Raw genomic sequence first — 23,487 nt, 5'->3', positions numbered from 1 at the left:
TCCCAACACCTTCCCTAGGGTCCACGGGGACTGGGGTTAGAATAGTAAATTATACTATTCGAAATCCGCACCCCCAACGCAAGTCGTGGTAACGACTTGCGTTGTCACGGCCGCGTGGTAAAGGTATGCGTTGTGACGGTACGCGTTGTACCGCCAACCATCCATCCAATATATATATATATCACTTCTATCAAAGTCCCTGGTAAATACACTCAACCCTTGTGCATTTTAAGAATCGGGCCCGAATTGAGCAGACGCCATCTTGGTTTCGTTTCCAAAGGCCTCTGTCGTTAGCAGGGAAAACACGTGACATGTTGCTAAGAAGAACGTCTGAAAGGTTGGCCTAGGCTATGAACAAAGCATTGCTTCTAACTTAGGAAGCCCAAGGTCACATCTGCTCTTTCTTGTAGGATGAGCACATTCCTGCAGGCGCCGTGCTTGTACTCCCATGCACCAGAACGAAAGGGAGGCACCTTCACTGACCTACCCCCGGAATAGCTTTAACAGAGTTTCGAACCAATCTATTGTGCCTTATATGGTGTTCCTGTTGGTCTCTCTTGAACTGGTACTTTTCCATGTACGAGGTTTCTATGAGGTATGTCGAAAGTATATATGCACTGTTTTGACTATGATCAAGCAGTCTCCTCTGCACACCTTTGCGAGCTGTGGTCAGAGGGAGGCTCCCTTGTACAGGGCGCTTTGCAAAATAAACAATTGAACCTTTTCCATTGCGGACTGATTCATGTATGGTAAATAAGATATATGGGCTATTGGTAAGTATAGCTCTATGGTATATTTTTCTAGTACTTCAACTTGGTATTCTCACAGGCATAACTTAACCTGCATGCTAATTGATGTTGAAAAGAAATTTGTGGATCAGATAGAAGATCGTCATAGACTGACCTTATTTAGACCAGACCAAAAGCATAAGGTTATCCCATGGACACAGGAAGAACTAGATCATAAGGCAAGGGGACGCCCTGATCCCATAGCTTTAGACTTTAAGCAAAAGGGGAAGTTCTGCATTAGACACCCGTCAACTTATTATGATAAGATCTTTGTGGTGAGAGTGATTGTGAACATATTTTCTTGATTGAAGAAGCAATAAGGAAGGCATTATTGGATAAGGTGACAATAGTGCCAAATGTGTATTTTGCGTGTGGACAAAGTGCTTATGTGAAATTGCTCAAAAATTGGTATGGCACTTGCTATTTAGCAGTGGTATTTCCCAAGATTTTCCATGTAGAGGATCTATGGCCTTTAGAGGGAAAAGGAGTTCACAGAGGAAAACGTGGTGTAAGTGCTGGAGAAGTTGTTGGTGATATATTTGGAGCCATGGTACCGAGTGTGGGTGTGATTTTGAATGATGTGAAAATTAGAAAGCTAGCAACTATAGTATTTTATTTTATTTATTTTATTTAATGCGATTTTATATAGCACGCACTTTACCCTAAGGTGTCAGAGCGCTTTACATAAGAACCAGTTGCAAAACATAAGGACTAAGGATTACATAAGTTACATAAAAGATACAAACAGAAAAAATTGCAAATGCACAAGATGTAAAGTCACACAAGGAAGAGATACACACCGAAGAAAAATTGCAAATGTACAAATAGTAAAGTTACTCAAGGAAGAGATACAAATGTATATACTCTAAGAGTCACATAGGAATGGTAGAGAGTACAAAGGTCTACTGCATATACTAGTGATTAGAGTTATTTCTATATACATAGGGAAGGGATATGAATGTATATACTCTAAGAGTCACATAGGAATGGTAGAGAGTACAAAGGTCTATTGCATATACTAGTGATTAGAGTTATCTCTATATACATAGGGAAGGGAATCGAATGGATATACTCTAAGAGTCACATAGGAATGGTAGAGAGTACAAAGGTCTACTGCATATACTAGTGATTAGAGTTATCTATATATACATAGAAAAGGGAAACAAAGGGATATACTCTAAGAATCACATAGGAATGGTAGAGAGTACAAAGGTCTACTGCATATACTAGTGATTAGAGTTATCTCTATATACAGAAAAGCAGAGTTCCATTAAGTGGGGTCGGAAGGGGGATGCAGTCACAGCACCAAGGGAGGGTGGGAGGGATAGACGGGTATGGGGAAAAGGCAAATCAGAAAAGGGAAGAAACATTTGAGGATCGTCAAGGGGGAAACAAGGGAAAAGGGTTACAGGACGAGGGAATGGGCAAGATAGCGGGTCAGGGTCCAGAGAAAAGCGGCCGAGAGCAGCAGCAAAATGGCAGCCGAGACAAAAGAAAAAGTAAAGAAGTCCAGGAGAGTCCATGGCATAGTTTCTTTCCTTCGAATGTGGCTGCAGGGCTGCTGCCTGCATCTGGTGTTTTTGCGGCCCGCTGCTTTGTTTTGCGAAGGGGTGTGTGTGCCCCCAGGGCCGCGCCGCATGGGCCCTCGCTACTGGCCCAGAATTGCGGGGGCTGTTGCAGACGTGGGGCGTCCAGGGAGCACGGCCAGGGCTCACCTTTCTCGGCGGGGCTGCATGGTGATCCTGCAGGTCCGGGAGAACCATAAATCCCTGGTGTGGAGAGGAGCCTCCGGCGCTGCTCTGGCCCCTGGGGGCACGGGGAGCCTGGCCTCCGCTTCAGAGCGGGCTGGGGGAGCCACTGTTGGTAGGCGGCGGGCTGGGGAGCTGCTCTGGCATGTGCTGAGATCTGTGGTTTGAAGTGTCACCCCAGCCTGCAGAGCGCTTGTCGCGTCGAGAGGTGAATCGGTCTCGGCTGCCACTGCGGGTCGCTCCTCTTGTCCGGCTCTTACCCAGCTCTCCAGAGTTCTTGCATCGGATCCCGGGGGCCACATCTCTTAGGTGGCACTGCGCGGTCAGACCATCATTATCACCCGGCTCGGGTGCGCGATCATGGGGCGAGCCACAGGGCTTCCATTTTCATTTCATGCCTTGCCACCACTTGCCGAACTAGAGCGCTGACCTCCCTACGAGGGTGATCTCGAAAAGGGCTATGGTTTTTCAAAATCAACTTACTTTAGACGTTCTCCTAGTAAAAGCTGGAGGAGACGGTAAATTATTGAAAGTGCAGCAATGCTGCACATATATTCCAGGCAATAGTCGGGATATATGCAAATATATCAGTAACATCTCAGAAATCTATCAAGATGTGCGTGACTTGGCTGCAGATGGCCTATGGGAACAAATTGGCAATGGTTTTGGGAAGATTGGCAGTTGCTTTGGAAGCCTGGGACAAGGGATAGTGGGATACATCTTGAAATCCATCATAATAGCAGTCATTTGTATCATTGTGCTATTGGGAGCCATTAAGACTTACAAATGGCAAAAGGCACGTCATAATGAAAACTCCTTAAGGAAACTAGAGCAACAGTTAGAACGACTGCAGGAAGTCATTATCTGCATCTCAAAGGGTTAGAAAAATTCAGACAGGGACGGCAGGCTACAACTTCTGTTTAGTCTGATCTCTTCTGCAAAGAAAGATCTGTAAGAGAAAGTAAGATGTTGGTATTATGACACTAGTCATAAGAGGGGGGAACTGATAGAGGGCATACAGCATTCTAATTGTAGGGGTGCATCATACTCATAGTTTAAACGCAGCCACATATGTTTCCAGTATTACGATGTATTATGTCTTTTAAATGCGTTTATTCTACATGTTAACCAAGAAATTTAATTTGCATATTACATAGAATTTGCATGTAATAGAAGAGACCATTATCTCTATATGCACCTGTGTAGGAAGACATTATATTCATATTATGTAATTGTGTGTGTTAAAGTTGCCTGCAGTCTAGGCCCCGAGCTGCAGGTTGTTCACGGTTTCACTTCCTCAGCTACTGAACTGAAGAATTTATTGACTGTATCTTTGTTTGTGCTAGAACAGTATGCTCTCATCGCATTGTAGGTATAAGGAATTTACCATCATTATTTTTAGTTTAAGGAGATAACTGGAATGTCTTTGAACAGTCTGAGAAGCGAGAGGGGAGGATATCTTCTGTGCCTGGCCTATCTGCACTCCAAGGTCACAAAGAAGCGAGGTAAGTGTTAATTAAAGAAGTCATGGAAAATCCCAACAGTATTGACGAAGCAAAATAATTTGTCTTGTGATACATTTAGGAGGGGGCTGAGTTTGTTCCTTTTGTATTGTTCGCAGGGACAGAAAAAATCAGACTTCTAGATTTTCGGAGGAGAACGAGCATCTTCAGAGCGAGCTCCATAGCTTTGAGCTATTTGACCCATTTTGACAAGAGTACTTCTAAGGAAGTGTCCACGTGCTGACACCTTTGAGAATTAAGATAGGGGAACCAGCCAGAGCCATCATGCATGAGAGTAGTGTAGGGAAAGATATTTCATGCTTTCTTTCCTATTGAAAAGGGATTTGGATTCCGCCTCCATCTTGGGTTGTGTACTAATCTTGGAGGTTGTTATTCTGTGTCTCTTTAGCCGAATCAATTATATGCGTAGATTTGGTTCTGAATTAATTTTCCTGTACTTATGCTCGCTGATTTTGTGGTGTGTATATATCCAATTATTTTTGGCCTTGTAATAAAAATCCATAATTGGAATTCGCAGTCTGTGTTTACAGCATGACTACATTGTAAGTATAATTTTGATGTGTTTCTTCCCCTCGACAATTTTCAGCAGGCAAATAAAAGACCATCATAGCTGAACTTGGGTAGTAAGCGAAGGCCCAATTTGGCTAAATCAGACATGATGCAAAAGTGTGCAGTTCTTATAAGCTTTTTTAAAACGTAAACCTCAAGAAAGAGGTAACTCACTACTGCTTGCAGCGAGCCCGTAGTTATAGCATGACTTACATTTAGAGGGCATTTTGAATGAGTTTACTCCTCACCTATGGCCCTGAAGAAGTTTCATGACTGCTATAAAGATCACATTCCATTATTGGTTTAGCAGAATATCGGCACACATGTCCTCAAAGGGCTGAAGTCTCGTGAGAACGAACAATTACTGCTCACAGATAGGTGTGAATTCGTTTATGAAGAGCTCTGATTGTACAACAGACTTATCTGATATTGGATTTTTAATAGTCTACGATGTACTTGCTAGAAACTGGTTCGAATTATAAGCATCTAATTAGATGCCCAATCTTTTACGTGTTTTAAAAAAGTATGCCCAATACGTTTGGTAAATTAAACACCTGCAACATCCAATCAACTACTAATTTTCTCAGAATCTTCCATGTTTTTTAGCCTGTTGCAGCATTCTTGTTTCGATCTCTGTTCTGACTGCAAATATTTTTCAACATGTAATTGATTGTAAAAGACATATTCCTTTTGTTCTATTCTTGAACACTCATACTTTTTTATTTGTCTTTCTTGTGTGTTTTTATCCACTCGAAACAGATTTTCCTTTTCTTATTGTCAAAAAAATGTAGGGGTGTTTATTGCCCATTACCACCGAGGATAGTTCTATTTATTTCCATGATGGGAAATGTCAGGCACATGTTTGTGAATACCGAAAACTAACATCTTTGTCCGTGTTTTATGCACAATGAATGGTCACCCGATAACACCCCTGTTGTGCCTCAAACCCGAAATTTAGTACCTGCCTTACCATGGAATTTTCCTTAGTACTACATTTTATCGCCAGGGTGAAGCTCTGCAGTTGTTCATTTTGAAAATTAGGACCATTGGATCTGATTCTGCATATTTTTCTCTGCGTAGTAGGAAGGAGTACAAAGATATATGTGAAATGTGCTCTCAAAACACAGATTTTTACAATTTCAGGCACTAGCAGATTAAGTTGTATGTCCAGAATCAGGTGATTTTTGGTCACATGGTTAAGCCAGTGGCAGCACCTAGGTTTCTTAGCTCTAATCGAATGTATCCACTGACCATATTGCGTCAGTCAATCTCCATACCATACAAAGTAATGCAAGGGAGGGGCGGTCATGTTCCTTAATGTTGTAGTAATGTACTATTGAAAACAATCATTTATGTGCTAACACATTTTCCCATAAACACAGAATGGGTAAAACCCTTTGATACTTCTGGCCCCAAAATCTTACTAAGTACCGATGTTTATGCGAAGGATCACATGATTATAATACAATATTCTTGCCTGTTTTAGCAGTTGTCAGGTTTGAAGATGCATATTCCAAAACGGACGGATATGACACACTTTTCTTTCCTTTACTTTCTGTGAATTAAAGTACTTCACATGAATAGGATGAATTGCGCGAACAAATCACGTAACATTTTATCGAAGCAGTCGAATGAGTGATGTTCTCACACATTTTTCAATTGCATATATATACATTTATGCTACGACACTGAAAATAAATGTGGCTTTGATAACACATTATTAAGAGAAATTGCACTAATAAGCACGCACTGGTACATTAATACTACAGTGCAAATTTCACATTCGGGATTAGTACTACAGTGTAGGCAAAAGTTGGTTAAAGAAAACAGTTTTAATTGCCTCACAGATTGCATGTGACAATTACTTTAAACAGGAAAACAACTTTGATAATAGTCATGATATCTCTTATGTATGAATTTACCTTGTTGCACAAATGTAATCCCTTACATCCTGGTTTTGGTTAAATAAAGTCGTTAAAACAAATGCACATGAAACAATGTCATGTCTAAACCATATGTGCAGATACACCTAGAAAAATATGCTCTTTATTACCACTTTTCAGCGAGGGAAGGGGCAACATTACTCACTTGTGACATCATTTGTAGTGAGCCATAACCCCTCTCCAACTCAAATATGCTCTTTGTGCTCTGCATACCTGTATGTTTACCATATATTATGTTTGGATACATTAACTACCCAAAGTGCAGTGCAGAATGGGTAAAACCCTTTGATACTTCTGGCCCCAAAAACTTACTAAGTACCGATGTTTATGCGAAGGATCACATGATTATAATACAATATTCTTGCCTGTTTTATCAGTTGTCAGGTTTGAAGATGCATATTCCAAAACGGACGGATATGACACACTTTTCTTTCCTTTACTTTCTGTGAAAGAAAGTACTTCACATGAATAGGATGAATTGCGCGAACAAATCACGTAACATTTTATCGAAGCAGTCGAATGAGTGATGTTCTCACACATTTTTCAATTGCATATATATACATTTATGCTACGACACTGAAAATAAATGTGGCTTTGATAACACATTATTAAGAGAAATTGCACTAATAAGCACGCACTGGTACATTAATACTACAGTGCAAATTTCACATTCGGGATTAGTACTACAGTGTAGGCAAAAGTTGGTTAAAGAAAACAGTTTTAATTGCCTCACAGATTGCATGTGACAATTACTTTAAACAGGAAAACAACTTTGATAATAGTCATGATATCTCTTATGTATGAATTTACCTTGTTGCACACATGTAATCCCTTACATCCTGGTTTTGGTTAAATAAAGTCGTTAAAACAAATGCACATGAAACAATGTCATGTCTAAACCATATGTGCAGATACACCTAGAAAAATATGCTCTTTATTACCACTTTTCAGCGAGGGAAGGGGCAACATTACTCACTTGTGACATCATTTGTAGTGAGCCATAACCCCTCTCCAACTCAAATATGCTCTTTGTGCTCTGCATACCTGTATGTTTACCATATATTATGTTTGGATACGTTAACTACCCAAAGTGCAGTGCTACAAAGGGCCACATAGTGAAATGTGTAATACAGAAATTATTTCATATTTTACTGTGCTGTATGGGTTTCATCAACATAATGAAATTAGTTTTTGTTGGCTTTTGGACTCTGCACTCTTTGCCACTGCTAACCAGTGTTAAAATGCTTGTGCTCTCTCCTTCAATCATGGTACAAGTGGCTTACACCCAATTGGCACATGTTATCTAGTTTTAAATCCCTAGTTAAGTGGTACTTAATCTACCCAGGGTCTGTACATTAAATGCTACTAGTGGGCCTGCAGTACTTTTTGTGCCACCCACTTAAGTAGCCCTTTAAAACACATCTCAGGCTTACCACTGCAGCCTGTGTGCAGTTTTAAACTGACAATTTGACCTGGCAAAATAAATGTTTTTTCAGGCCTAAATCTCCCTTCCTAATACCTATGTCACCTCTAGAGTAGAAGTAAATAGCCCATAGGGCAGAGTGCAGTCTATTAAAAAAATTGGACATGATGTACTTGTCGGCGCGCAAATCCATCCTAAATTATCATAGCGAAAGGAGAGTGCCAACTGCCAGGAGAGGACCAGGGGAGGCGCAGCCTCGATATGGATTTGGTGCTTCCTGATTGGACCTGTCACTACTATTCAGGTTCAGTGATCAATGCTGAAACATTCTCATTAGAATGAGAGACAAATATCCCTTTGTTAAGGAAGTGGAATTAGTCGTTTATTTATCAGTATATAACAACCAGGTTACAGATCTTACCTGGCCTTTTAACGGTCAGGCTAATTCTGCCACCTGTGCCAGCGCCCGTGCCCAATGCACATTGGCCTTAAGCACTGACACACCTAACAGGGGATCGGCCCCTAGAGAAGTAGTATCAAATATTTTTACCACCACTATGTGTGACGTGGCCCTAGGGTTGAATCTGAGAAAGTCTCACACGCTGCTCCCAGACTAGGTCTAGCCATTCCATCGCATTTGCACACACATCTCACGCCATGCAGCCTTTGCTCCTAACTTTATTCCACACACTAATTTTACCCCCGCTTCACCGCCTATCCTGGAATTTTAAGTAGATCACCACATGTCAACATCAACACTAAGTTTGAATGTGGCATGGATCAAGACAAAACTTGATCTTGAGTGGGGGAAGTTTATTGACGATCACGGGGCGCTTCTTTCAAGAGACATGGCTAGTGGAAAATGTTTATAGGAATGGCTACAACATTTCTGGAATTAGCTCATCTGCTAGGACACCCTCAGGGGGTTTATTAATATTGGTGAACACTACACTGAAGTGTTTTATCACAGAGTTGTAACTTCCTTTCCTTGATCTGCATGGGCTTGTCATAACACAATCCACTAGGGTTCTAATCCCACTCATTTATTTATTTATTTTATTTATAAAGTGCCTGATTCACCCCCGAAGTTGTTGTAGGAGGGGGAGAGAGGCGGTCCTAGGGGGTGGGGTTCGAGACGAGGCGGGCTGCCGTGTTTTAGACCACCTGTAATCTGCTCAACGAGGACTCATTAGCTGAGATCAGAAGGGCATTACAGTAGTGCAAGTTTTAGTACCAATGCCTGGATGAGAGTTTTCCGTGTGGACAAGGTGAGGAGGGGGAAGACTCTCCGTAGCAAGCCAGGTACATGAAAACAGGAGCCTGCATGCATTGCAGCATGCCCTTTCATGGTCATTTCCTGGTCTAGGCATATGCCAAGGTTCTTGACCACAGGCTTGGTCTCCGGAGGGTCCCCTAGCTCAACTTGCCACCGATTTGGTGACCACAGCAATGGTGCGTCTCCAAACAGCATAATCTCGGTCTTCCCTCCATTGAGCTGAAGGAAATTGCTCCTCATCCAGCTAGCTAGAGCTATCATACCTTCCAAGAAGGTAGACTGGGCTTTAGGCAAGGATTTATTGAATGAAAATAAGAGCTGTGTATCATCGGCATATGAAAATGGTATAAAAACCAGTGTCCTGAGAAGGTCCGCTAGGGGAGCAAAGTAACTGTTGAATAAAATGGGACTGAGACAGGTGTCCTGAGGTACTCTCTTAGTCAGTCCCATGATCTTTGATTGAAAGGGCCCTAGATTGATAGTCTGAGTAAGGAGGGAGAGAAAACTCGCCATCCACTGGAAGGCCAGTCGTCGGATTCTGATTTTGTTAAGTCTCCTGAGCAAGATCTGATGGGAGACCGTGTCGAAGGCGGCCGATAGATCAAGTAGCACGAGTAGTACTGCTTGTCTGCCGTCCAGGGAAGGCCTGATGTTGTCGTTGACAGCAATCAAAGCTAATCAACATCTATAATAGAAGCACGGTAGGTCAGAAGAATTGAGAATTATTGCCCCAATGTACATATTATTATTCTTGTATACGGCCTCCCACAATGCCATCTTTGCATGGGGCTTAAATTTAACTTTCGATCCCAATCATATAGCACAAGACCTACGCGCAGAAGAGGATGCAGTATGGAATATTCCAGAGTTAATGTTTCCATCTGAATTGTAGACAGAATTGTTTTTGTGCAGGAAGGGACACCTTCCTGCACAAAAACAATCATGAGAGGCATTTTCCTCTTTCTATGTGTAAAAGAGGAAAAAACAAAGAGAAACAAAGCTATTTCACCTCATTACGCCTCACCTGGGGAGGCACAGCATTTTGATGGTGCACAGACAAAATATCGACTCCAAAATATCGAATGGACAAAATATCGAGTTAAAAATATCGACAACAATAAAATATCGATAACAAAAATATCGTTGGTCAAAATATCGAATAAAATAATGCTAAAAAAATCTCGAGTACAAAAATATCGACTCAAAAAAATTGACAAGACAAAATATGTATAAATAGTCAAAGTAAAAAATATCGATAATATGTAGAAAAAAGGTAAAAAAAAAAATCATTAATAGTAATATAAATTGTAGTTAATGTTTAGGAGCGGGATGTTGGGTTAATAGGGGATAAGGGTGGGGAGTAATTTAATAATAATTAATTAATTAATATATGTTTGTAAATATTTTAATTAATAATTAATTGGAAATTAATTAATATTAATTAGTTAATCAATTAATATAATTTTGTACATATTTTTAATTAGTAATTAATTGGTAATTAAATAATATTAATTAGTTATTTACATTAATTAGAGTAAATTATTTATATATTTAATTTTTAGTCATTGTTAATTAATTAATTGGGAAAAATAATATTAATTAATAAATTAAATTAATTACAGCTAATGTGCTAATATATTTACTTTATTGTTATTGTTAATAATAATTAATTGGTAATTAAATAATATTAATTAATTTTGGGTAAAGGAGTATTTTTAGGGTTCAGGGTCAGTTTTGGGTCTTTGGGTAAGGGGTATTTTTAGGGTTCAGGGTCAGTTTTCAGTTTTTGGGTAAAGGGGTATTTTTAGGGTTCAGGGTCAGTTTTCAGTTTTTGGGTAAAGGGGTATTTTTAGGGTTCAGGGTCAGTTTTCAGTTTTTGGGTAAAGGGGTATTTTTAGGGTTCTGGGTCAGTTTTCAGTTTTTGGGTAAAGGGGTATTTTTAGGGTTCAGGGTCAGTTTTCAGTTTTTGGGTAAAGGGGTATTTTTAGGGTTCAGGGTCAGTTTTCAGTTTTTGGGTACAGGGGTATTTTTAGGGTTCAGGGTCAGTTTTCAGTTCTTGGATAAAGGGATATTTTTTGGGTTCAGGGTCAGTTTTCAGTTTTTGGGTAAAGGGGTATTTTTAGGGTTCAGGGTCAGTTCTGGGTTTTTGGGTAAAGGGGTATTTTTAGGGTTCAGGGTCAGTTTTCAGTTTTTGGGTAAAGGAGTATTTTTGGGTTCAGGGTCAGTTTTCCCTACTGTTGCACCCACTGGAGTGGGAATAGTAATTTTAACCCCTACGCTATCCAACGCTTTCCCTACGCTTGCACTCTTTGGAGTGGGAATAGTATTTTTTACACTTCTGGTATTGTACGGTAATATAATAGTATCTTATTTAATTATAGTATGTTACTATATATATATGTTTTAACAAATAAGATTGTAAAAAATTATTTTTATTATTTTCATTTATTATTTAATCATTATAAGTTAATTTAAGTATTTTTAAGTATATTTTAGTAATTAAATTTGAATATTAATTTAATTTAACACTGTTTTTAATAAAGTCGATATTTTTTACAACTATATTATTGTAAACGATATTTTGTACTCGATATTTTTGTACTTACCTGTTTGTAGATACAAACTCGATATTTTGACTGTCGATATTTTGTCCACGATATTTTTGCAAGTCGATATTTTGTCCCTCGATATTATTTCAGTGATCCCATTTTTATGTATTCTCAGGTCTATCATTAGTTGTAAATCTGGTAATGCACCAAAATCACACTAACGCTCCACCCATGGACCGCCTCCCCGAGGCTGAGTAATGCAAGGCAGCTATGTGTGCTGCCTTGCGTTACTCTAGATTTATTAACCCATGCAGGGCCCCGCAAGGTGCCCATGTGTGGGTTGATAAATCTCACATAGGTTTTCATCACTCTTGCGCCCCCTTGCATGGTGCCGGGGCAGAGCAAAACCTAGATAAAAATGGGCTTATAGCCTATCTAGTGGGAATGCATCAGCAGTGGCCAATAGTCAAAGGAACAGCAGGTGGAACGCACTTTGTTCTACTAATGACATGATCCCCAGCAATTATGATGAAGTCACATTCACTTGGGAAAAATGCTTAAGAACTGGGATTCTCTCCTTAAGGAACATAGGCACTTATTTTTGACCTCAAAGATTACTTCGCAAAGGATTTCAAAAGGGCCATCAAAAATCCCAAGTCCCAGAAGTGGTTCTCTGCTACTTGTATGGAAGCTATGAGTAATTTGGTGACTTTCCTAAAGTCAGGCAACAGGGCTGCCATCAGAGTCTAGCGCAGTATATAGAGAGACCATCAAACAGGTGAAAGTAACATTGCAACGATCAATTTGTGGAATTCTTTTAGAGGACTTAAAACATTCTGAAACCAAGGCACCAAAGATCGGGTTAAATAACCCAAATCTTCTATTCAGTCCAGTGAAGGGGGACAACATTTCAAATTGTTGTATAACCACCCCCATTCTGCTGTCCAATGGCCGGCCACCATTTTCTAAGTGGCATACAGCAGTTACTCACCTTTTCCCTCAAGGAAATGTTGGGTGCAATTTGCTCCCAAAGGCATGAGAAGGCTCTAGGGCTAGGTAAAACTTCTGATATGTTTCACTCTAACCTCTCTATCTGGGTGCCATATATTAACATTCTTTTGGGGAGCCTGTGTTTGCTGTTGTTGGAGGGGGAAGTCAGGACTACACGCCTCAGCAGTCCCTGAGGCCGTTGCTGCCTTCACTCTGTGCCCAGAGGCGCATAAAGTTCCCGGCTGGGCCCCTCATCGCAGGATACATGCTGGCGTGCCAGGGCCGCTGCCGAGCTAAGCCCGGGCCAAGGGCAGGCTCGTCTGCGCCCGTCCGTAGCCGAATGAGACTGGACTGGGTCCACCCTCTTGGCTGGTCACTTTTGTATTAGAGGCAGCCCACAAAACACAACAGACCAGATTTTCCCACATTGGAGCCAGATCCCTCACGAGTTAAGCCAGAGGAAGTCCAGCCGTGTGGTAAGCCTGTGTCAATTGTATTATCAGTTTATTTGTGAATGCCCTAGGTGCTGACAAGCACTTGTGGTGGATAGTGTTTATCGATCACAGGGAAGAGAAAAGCCACAATTTATGACCATGTGTCTAACAACCAAAGGGCTACTATTGACTCTTATCTAGTCAAGGTGGTAGGGGCCATTTCCAACTAGGTTTTTTCTACAGACCAGGTTCTATTACCCTAGCAACTAATAATGCCACGGAGTTGGAGGGGGCGCATATATGTGGGAGGGAATGGAGTTGACATCAAATACCTATGCTCTTTTGTCAAATCTTAACCCCTTCGCTGTGGGGGTAATTCCCCCGCTGTGCTGGGGGGCGGGGGGCGCGCACAGCGCCCCCATGCTTATGACGAGCTGAGCTCGTCGTGAGGCACAGTGCTGCTGTGCTAATGACGAGCTGAGCTCATCACTGCCGCACCCGTTTTCGTGGAACGTTTAGCACAGCAGGGGAATTATCCCTGTGTGTGAGTGTTCCACAGCTCATGACGAGCTGAGCTCGTCATGAGCACAGCAGCCCTGGTCTCTGCGACATCAAGCCTACACGCAGCTGAACCCCTCTTAACGGTGTCTGTGGGTTCTCCTGGTCAGCTTGGCTGAGCAAAGATGGTGCATTGCTGCAGCGCCAAATCCCCATGGCCTTTTCTATGGAAAGGAAAGCCCGTGCAAGAGGTGGGGGAAGGTCCCTGTGCTACCCAAAATCAACACAGCCCTCAAAGGTCTCTAGCATCTTTTCCCTGTGGTACTGAAATTCTGGACCCGTGTTATAAACCTCATCGTATCAAGACGATTTTGGTATCAGCAGACCGGAAATGACGAGTATACTATGCACAAGCATTTCCGTCACGACCGAATGACGGATTCACCCTGAAATTAGCATTTCCGTTCCGAACCCTCGGGTTCCATTTTGTGAACGGCATCCATTTTGTGATTGCCCTCACATAGCCAAATGACTAGAAACCAAAACCTGGTCCAAAGGACGCGTACACCTTAGCTGACTCCTCTGTGTCCTAGGCAAGCTGACTCCACTGCCCGAAGCCAAACCTGTTCGGCCAGGTCCTTCCCCAGTGGCCGAGCAAGATCAGTATCAAGGCACAACATATCATAAGCCTTTCATCGCACACAAACCATGCCTAATCTTACACACACCTGTCCCTGTTTCTTGGTTTATGACTTGCTTTACGAGGAGGAGGTGCCCGATTTTATTGGGGGTCCATCGATATCTGATGAAAATACTGGGTCTTGCCGGGTAATCAATTACGGGCTGGACAAACTAAAATATGTGCTTGTCATCATGACTCTGCTTTTCCTTTGTAGTAAAAATATTTGTATGGTGAACTGTAAAATAAGGAATTTGTGCCCGAAGCTCATTATTTTGTATAAAAGACGAAGGCTGGCTTTGTAACTTTGAGCAGTCTCCTGAGAATATACATGCCGTTGTACTTCTAGGATACCTGTTACTGGCTGCAGCCAATAAATACGATCTTTGACTTCACCCAGAAGACTCTGTGTTTCTGTAGTCCGAAACAGGAAGGACTCAGAGTTTTCAGGTGTTCTCCCTGGCACCGCCGGGTCCACAAAAAACTGGTACTCCAGTTGGCGCCCAATGCGGGGCGGTATCAGCGGTACCGGTCCAAGCCAGAGGTTCATGAGGAGCTTCGTGTGAAAATTCCAGAGGACGGCCAGCCACTTCAGCGACCCCTGTATGTCGACGTGGTCCGAAGGTCTTTGCTGCGAGGTTCCCCGCGTCCCGACGGCTACGAAGGACTGCTGCAATGACTATCGCCCTGTTTTGGACCCTTGATGATTGGTAGAGCGAAACGATAGACGAGTCTTCTGGTGACGTCATCGATACCTCAGTTAAGTATAAGTGGAGCATCTCCCAGTCCTTAGTTTGATTCTTAGTTCTTGGTATCCTTCGGGATTATTTTGTATTGGAACTTGTAAGTGCCAAAACCGAAGGACTCGTGTATTCACGAGACTATCGTATTTGATAATCCTTTGAAGCTTGAAGCTAGACTAGAGAGCGAAGATGCCTGGTCTTAGCAGACTTGGAAATTTGTTTTGTCTTGGTTGTAAGAAGGATTCCCGATTGGAGGACTCGTGTCCGGTTCCTCCGATTGGAACTCCACCGTATGAACTCTATGTGAAGCACGGCATGGGCCCCATCACATATAATGAAGTATAGATCCGATACACCAGAAAAGACGGTGTTCTAAAATGGCCCCAAAATGGTAGTTTTGACACACAGATTTTGGCTAATCTGGAGGTTAAACTTTTTAAGAAGAAAGCCCGGCTGGCAATGTTTGACTCTTTTCGCATATGGCGCAAAGAAGCCAAACAGAAAGAAATGAAATTAGCAAAGAAAAATAAACGAGGTATGTCAATGGTACAAGCTGCTGTTGCGTTCAGAGATAATGAGGAAGAGTGAGAGAGTGAACAAACGCTTAGAAGTAGGAAGTTAGCGGTAGATAAGTGCTACCCAGTTTTGCCACGTAAAGGACAAGAATTAAAGGAGAAAGTTGATCAAGACCCTTTAATGTCTCATCTACAGAGTTAACCACCTCCTTATGCGCAGATTGCTACTGCACCTCAGCAACCTTTGGTTGTGCAACAGCCCATTGTTGGACCACAGGTTCTACCACAACAACAAGTTCCTCTTCAGCTGATTCCGACTCCTCCGGCACAACCCCCTCAAGGGCCGCCGCTTTTGCTACCTACTCCATCTGTGTTCCCTACGACTTCGCCTACTGCTCCGACTGTTTATCCTGATACTCCTTCTGTGTCTGTCTCCGCTTCTGCATTACCTCAATCTGTCTTTCCTCCTGTCCTTCCGCCAGCTTCTCCTTCTATTCGACAGAGAATGGCCAACACTGTTACTGGTCTTTTCTCACCTTTCTTTGGGTCGCCTAATACGACCCCTTGCACAGAACGAAGACAGCTGCGAAGTCAGCTGCCTGACTATCAAGAGAGGGAATTAATGAAGAGTCTATCATAGAAGTCTTCCGTCAATGGGAAGCATCGAAGCAGAGATATGTTTTTGAACAGATGTATGTACTTCTCTGTGAAGATCTGGTGGGAAATGATCCGGAACATGACCTGTCTGAGTTGTGCCGTGTACGGTTTAAGTTCGCGGAGGGTATGATTGTAGGCACCGATGTTGAAAGAGCGGTTGCAACATTGTTGTCGTATCGGAGTAAAGGGGGCACTTCTCGATCACTATCTGAACATGACACATCTGGTAGGAAAAAGGCGCGACAGTACCCCATGAGAGAGATTCCTCCGGTTTGGAGGGAAGGGGACGCAAATGCTAATCCAGCCATCCGCCGCATTTTCAGCGTGTATGGGTACATGTTCCTTGGAAGAGATCTGAAGTTTTGGCTCTCAAACAGACATTGCCTGATCCTCGTAAAAATCCTGCAGGGTATTATAAGGAATTGTCACAGACTGCAAGTTCGTGCATTATGAACTTAGCCGATATAGACATGTTGTTTGGGAACATGGTTCCACAGCCTTTATGGGGAAAGATTCGCCACACCGATCAAGATCAGGAGTTAGGTGATACATGGGCTAAACCCGAAACTTTAATTGCAGAACTCCCTGGTAGAATAATAACTTACATGAAGACTCTAATGCCTGAATTGCGTGTCAATTGTGATAAATTGTCTGCATGTAAACAGAAGAAAGACGAAGCTGTGTCCGATTTCTTCACGCGGTTTGAAGAAACTTTTGTAGGTCATAGCGGTCAGGATATGGCTACTGAAGGTGGCCAGAGATTGTTCGTCGACAAATTTGTGCATAATCTACTTCCGGAGTTGTGTGCTAAGTTGAAGGATTCCGAGAGTGCTTGGGCTGTCTCAACGTCAGCGCAGATTTTAGCTACAGCCCAGTACTATGAAAATAGGCGCAAGGATGAGTTAGAGAAAGCGGATAAAAAGACTAAAGAATTAAAAACTAAAGCTCTGCTGCAGCAAGCATATCCACCCGCACTAATAATTAGCAAGATTATCAGCAGCCTCAGCAATATTCGAGGAACTCGAAAAGAAACGAGTCTTCTCAACAGCGTTTACCGTATGGTCCCAATCAGTGTGCGTATTGCAAAGAGGAAGGCCATTTCAAGAGTAGTTGCCCGGTTCTGTTACAACGTGCGAATGGTGCTACCAGTGTGCGAAGTCGCGGTGTCCAACAAATGCCTAGAGGTAGGGGATGCGGTGTGTTCCCACAAAACGGACGCCCGTTTCCACCACAGAATTCAATGAACAGTTTTGACCAGCAGAATAACGCGTCTGGTAGGACAACTCAGTACTATGCTGATGATTACTATGAGGAAGATGAAAATATGGTAGGCAATGATTGCTAGGACAGCCATGGACAAAGAGAGGGAGTTGTTTCAGTTCCAATAGATCAGAGTGGACCTTATGTTGAGGTCATTACATCAGGTGTGACAGAGCCTTTTCTGTTGGATACTGGTGCTACAAAGAGTTCTATTATGCACTCAAATCTCCCTGGCACACCTTTGTCTGGCGAAATGAATGTTTCAGTAGGTTTTTCTGGCGTCCCGGTTAGGAACCCAATTTCTAGTCCTATGTCTCTTTCTGTTGGACCTTGTGAATTCGAAGCACCCCTTATTCTTACAACAGGTTGCGGTAAGAATTTTTTGGGATTGGATCTGTTGAAAAGATTATATGCGACTTTGTATTGTTCTCCTTCAGAAGTACAACTGACACTAGGTAAACGAGTGGTCTCTCTGATCTATCTATGTAAGGATAAATTCCAGACAGAATTGTCTTCTCTTCCGGATACTCTTTGGGCTACTGGTCCCAATGATGTAGGTCTTTTGCAAATATCACCGTATGTTGTGACGTTGAAAGCCAATGTTAAATTGCCACGCATTCCCCAATGCAAGATCTCTAGCGAAGGTGAAAAAGAGTTGTTAGCGATCATTTATGATTTGATTAAGAAAGATGTAATTGAAGAAACAAGAGGCAACGTTTGTAATAGTCCGGTTTTGCCTGTCTTGAAGCGCACTGATCCTTCCCAGCCACCTGTTTATAGGTTCATAATTGATCTTAGGGAGGTGAATAAGATTGTTGTGCCACAGTTTCCAGTTGTCCCTGACATCACTACCCTATTGACAATGACTCCAGCTTCAGCCACTTGGTTCTCGGTGATTGACTTGAAGAATGCTTTCTTCAGCATCCCGATTGCCGAGGAGAGCAGAGATATTTTTGGCTTCAGTTTAGGAGGCCGAAGTTTCCGCTTCAAGCGCGCTCCTCAAGGCTATTGTGAAAGTCCATCAATATATAGCCAGGCTTTGAAAACACAGCTTGACACGATTGTTTTACCCGATGATGCTACGCTTGTTCAGTACGTCGACAATTTGCTGGTAGCTGCAGATACTGAGGAGATTTGTAAAGAGGCTACGTTGTCGTTGTTGCGTCATTTGTCTGATTTTCATCACAAAGTGTCTCTCGCTAAGTTACAATATTGTCAACAAGAAGTGACCTACTTAGGTCACCTCTTATCGAAGGAGGGAAGGAAACTTACCCCAGAAAGAATTCAGGCCATTGCAAATCTGAGTGTGCCAAGAACACAGAGAGAAGTGCGTGCTTTCTTGGGCATTACATCATATTGTAGGCAATGGATACCAAATTTCTCATTATTGGCCAAACCTTTGGTGGCATTAACTTGCAAAGATACACCGAATCCCATTCCGTGGTCTGAAGAGTGTCAGAAAAGTTTTTCCGAATTGCGTGACGCATTGTGTTCGGCTCCTGTGTTGGGTACCCCCGACTACAGTAAGCCCTTTACGTTATATGTCCATGAGAAGGAAGGTTGTGCATTATCAGTATTGACACAGCCTTTTGGGGACAAGCAACGTCCATGCACGTATTTCTCATCAACTTTGGATCCGGTAGCTAGGGCATTGCCAAGCTGTTTAAGAGACACAGCAGCAGCAGCTGTTTCTATTCGACAGTCTGCTGGGTTGGTGATGGACAACATGCTTATCGTGATGGTTCCGCATGTGGTAGACACTTTGTTAAATAGAACCAAGACACAGCATTTAACTAGTGCTTGATTGTCAGGTTATGAGTTAACCTTATTAGCAAATCATGTCCACATTAAAGGATGCAGCACACTAAACCCAGCCACGTTGTGGCCAATTCCAGTCGAGACAGAGGATGCTGAAAAGCAGCACAACTGTTTCTTTAGGATAGAAGAAGAAACGAAAGGGAGAGTAGACCTTAGGGACACTCCTCTCACAGAATGTGATGGTACTTTGTGGGTCGATGGTTCGTGTTTCAAGTTGCCGAATGGTGATACGACTGCGGCATATGCTGTTACGACTTTGCATACTATTATTGAAACCGCACGTATCCCACATAATTCAGTGCAAGCTGCAGAGTTGATTGCACTTACGAGAGCATGTGTGTTGGCGAAAGGGAAACGAGTGAATGTGTACACTGATAGTCAATATGCATTTGGTGTTGCTCACAGTTTTGGACGTTTGTGGCGTGAACGTGGTTTTCTGACTTTGCATGGGACTAAGATCCAGCATGGTCAGTTGGTGAATGAGCTTCTTGAGTCACTGACCTTGCCGTTACAAGTTGCGATTGTAAAATGCAGTGCACAAAAAAAGATTACAGATGATGTTGGTTGCGGAAATGCGTTTGCGGATGAAGTCGCGAAAGAAACTGCAAGGAATGTGATGAGTCGAATGATAGTTGCGGGTCCAGCGAGATTGGTTCCCGATAGAGGCATGTGTGAAGATACGATTGAGAGTGTGAAGTCTATCCAAGCTGACGCTACAGAGAAAGAACTGAAAGTGTGGAGAGAAAGCACGGGTAAATTGGATGCAAATGGTTGTTGGGTTGAATTGTCAGAGCATCATCGTTGGTTGTTACCCGATGCGTATGTGCCTGCAGTGGTTACAATGGCGCATGGAATGGCACACATCAGTGTGAAAGGGATTTGCAAGCTACTAGCTCCAGTATGGCAGAATACTAGAATCCCTAAATATGCAGAGAATATAGTCAAGAACTGTATGGTGTGTCTAAAGTACAACCCTGGTAGGGGAACCCCAACTCCAGCTGGTCATTTTGCTCCTCCTACGTACCCGTTCAAGGTTTTGCAGCTAGATTTCATCCACATGGAGAGGTGCAACAACCTGAAATACGTACTCGTTGTTGTTTGTGCCTTTTCAAGATGGATAGAAGCATACCCATTGAAAGACAATAGTGCCTTATCGACAGCTAAAGCCCTTGTCAAAGAATTCTTCCCTAGGTTTGGAATGCCGAGAATGGTCTGGAGTGAAAATGGGAGTGAATTTGTGGGACGAGTGATGAAGAGAGTATGTGAAGGGCTAGGCATTGATCAAAAGTTCCACGCTGCAAATCACCCCCAATCAGCTGGATTAGTAGAATACTATAACGGCACCCTAAAACTAAAACTGGCCAAAATCCAAGCGAGCACTGGTCTCAAATGGCCCGACGCTCTACCCTTGGCACTCCTATCAACTAGAATGACTGTACACTCGAGAGTGGGACTTAGCCCCTACGAGATAGTGTTCGGCCGTCCGGCCAATATTTGGGGAGTGCCAAGGCCAACAAAATTCAGTGAATTAGAGCACCCTGTACTGCTTGATTATCTGTACGAATTGACGGCTAAATTGTGTGTTTTACACCAACAGGTACATGATACTCTACCTCAAGCTACTGAAGCTCCAGGACACCCTATCGATCCTGGAACCTACGTCCTCGTGAAAAACTTCCAGCGGACAAAGAATGATGAGCCCCGCTGGACTGGTCGTCACCTAGTACTTCTGTCCACAAGATCAGCAGTTCGAGTGGAAGGAAAGAAACATTGGATCCACGGGACCCATTGCAAGAGGGTCCCTTTACCCCTGCCTCACGACCAGTAGGTCCAGGAGGGTAATGCTGACCCTGAGACAGAAACTTTGCCTCGCTTCCTGCTCTTTAGTGATGCACAGGTGAAAGGAACAAACTCTGCACGCGAGAGTGATGACATTCTGCAAGGATCTGGGCCACCGTCTATGCGATTGAACACTACAGAGCCTGAACTTTTGTTCCAGGACCAGACAACACCTGGAAGAACACGTTACAATTTGAGGCCGAGATCTATGACTATGGACAAATAAAGTTGTTTTTTATTTTTTGAAAGTGCAGCTCTCTCTCCTCTCTGAGAAACTTGCTTATTTTTGTTTTTTCGAACCGCCATCCGGGTTCAGCTGCTAGGGTCGCGGCTGCCCAAAGACTTTGGGGTGCAGCCGAAGACGTTAGGTTGACGGTTCTGGTTGGTCTAAGGGAGTTGCCCTGGACTGACAGAAGCATTCCTTAGCAGAATCACCCTACCGCCGCGGGCAGCAATTCTAGAGGATGGAGTATTTCGAGACGGAGAGACCTGCCAAATCAATTAACTTTGAAACCAGAATATGCACAGTGATGGCAAAAACACGATTTTTGATAATTTGCATTTTTATGTTGTGTAGTATAATGATGTTTTTAATAGGTTATGCTTTATTCACTTTTCGAGTGGCATTTGCACATACTAAACAGCCCACACCTCCTTCTCTTGTTTCCCCGCATTCTTTTCACCCTCTACCTGAACACGAGTCTGCTAGAAGATTGGAGTTTGTAAATAATTCATTCGTTCAGCTCTTACACCAGCACCAGTTGATAATGAACACGACTAATTGTTGGGTGTGTGGAATCATGCCACACACAGCAGATAAAGGTATCCCATATTTTGTCTTGCCATTTAGCTACTATGGTTCTTTATGGGCATTTCAAACGATGTTCCTATTTGCCATCAAACCATATTCCCCACGTTCCACGAAAAGTAACTCAAGCAACAAGGCATTAGTGGTGGGAATTACAAATATGAGCAGAGATATTGGCATGTATAGAACGATTCCCAGAGATGAGTTGAAGGCTTACAGCAGATGGAACACAACAGGGTATGGAATTGCCTTGAGTGAAAGCATGCTAGCAAAGAGATCCTCCCCGATCTGGATCGTACCCCACCAGGGTCACCTATGTCTGCAGGGAAATGGCAAGAATCCCAGAGCTCAGTTAGGGAAGAGTGTCTGTACTGAAACTTATGTCTTTTCGTCTCAGACCTCTCCCCCGTTCCTAGCAACTAAGGGTACCTACTTCATCTGCCATGATAGAGCATATACATGGTTGCCCCGTGACTTCTCGGGCACATGTTTCATTTTGTTCCTGTTGCCTCCCACCTACACGGCCGAGGCAGATTACCATAGGACAAGGACAGTTAGAGGTGTCGTGAGTAAAGACTACACTACGGGTCAGGAGTTTGGTGACTTTGTAAAAGGTTTTCTGCCATTTTGGGGGCCTATGGTGAACAGCAGGAACATTCGCCAATTGACGAGGGTAGTTGAATCTACGATAATTGAAACTACCGGTGCCCTTAGTAACTTGACTGCGGAGCTCCAGTCGGACCACCTTATGACTCTTCAGAACAGACCGAGGTGGGGTATGTAAAGTGGTCCAGTCAAGTTGCTGCATTTTCATCCCAGATAACACTCCGACAGTATACCAGGCCATCTCCAAACTGCATAAAATCTCCGAATCAATTCATGTGGATAAAGGAGACTGGTCATTGATGGGGTGGTTCTGGGAACTGATATCGGCCAGGGGATGGAAACTTCTGATAGTCATTGGGGTTGCCTTAGCCATTCTTTTCCTGTTCTGCCTATGTGTACAGTGCGCTCCTGCAATATGTGGCCTCTGTGCATGTGTAAGGAAACCTGTATCAAGAGACGAGCTAAGTAGCAGGATGATGCTACAGCAACATCTCAATGACTTTGTGAAGATAGACCTAGACTCAGATTAGCATGAGTATCGGTTGTTTTGCCTATGTAAGGGCAAAAGGAGGGTCTGTGGTACTGAAATTCTGGACCCGTGTTATAAACCTCATCGTATCAAGACGATTTTGGTATCAGCAGACCGGAAATGACAAGTATACTATGCACAAGCATTTCCGTCACGACCGAGTGACGGAATCACCCTGAAATTAGCATTTCCGTTCCGAACCCTCGGGTTCCATTTTGTGAACGGCATTCATTTTGTGATTGCCCTCACATAGCCAAATGACTAGAAGCCAAAACCTGGTCCAAAAGACGCGTACACCTTAGCTGACTCCTC

General features: G+C 42.9%; 1 protein-coding gene across 3 annotated transcripts in view; it reads right to left on the bottom strand.

Moving 5' to 3' along the window:
* The window catches only part of VIT (vitrin), a 1,955,513-nt gene that overhangs the window by 1,262,733 nt on the left and 669,293 nt on the right, over positions 1-23,487 (bottom strand). For 2 of the 3 annotated variants that reach the window (XM_086927073.1, XM_086927074.1), the window contains exon 7: positions 6,086-6,163. The exons of the other annotated variant lie outside the window; for it this stretch is intronic. In XM_086927073.1, the coding sequence (XP_086783199.1) occupies positions 6,086-6,163 (78 nt within the window). The remainder of the gene's footprint in view (positions 1-6,085; positions 6,164-23,487) is intronic. 3 annotated transcript variants of the gene reach the window in all.

Source organism: Lissotriton vulgaris, chromosome 6, assembly GCF_964263255.1.
Source record: "Lissotriton vulgaris chromosome 6, aLisVul1.2, whole genome shotgun sequence".
NCBI lineage: Eukaryota > Metazoa > Chordata > Amphibia > Caudata > Salamandridae > Lissotriton > Lissotriton vulgaris.
This window is presented reverse-complemented; position numbering and strand designations above follow the sequence as displayed.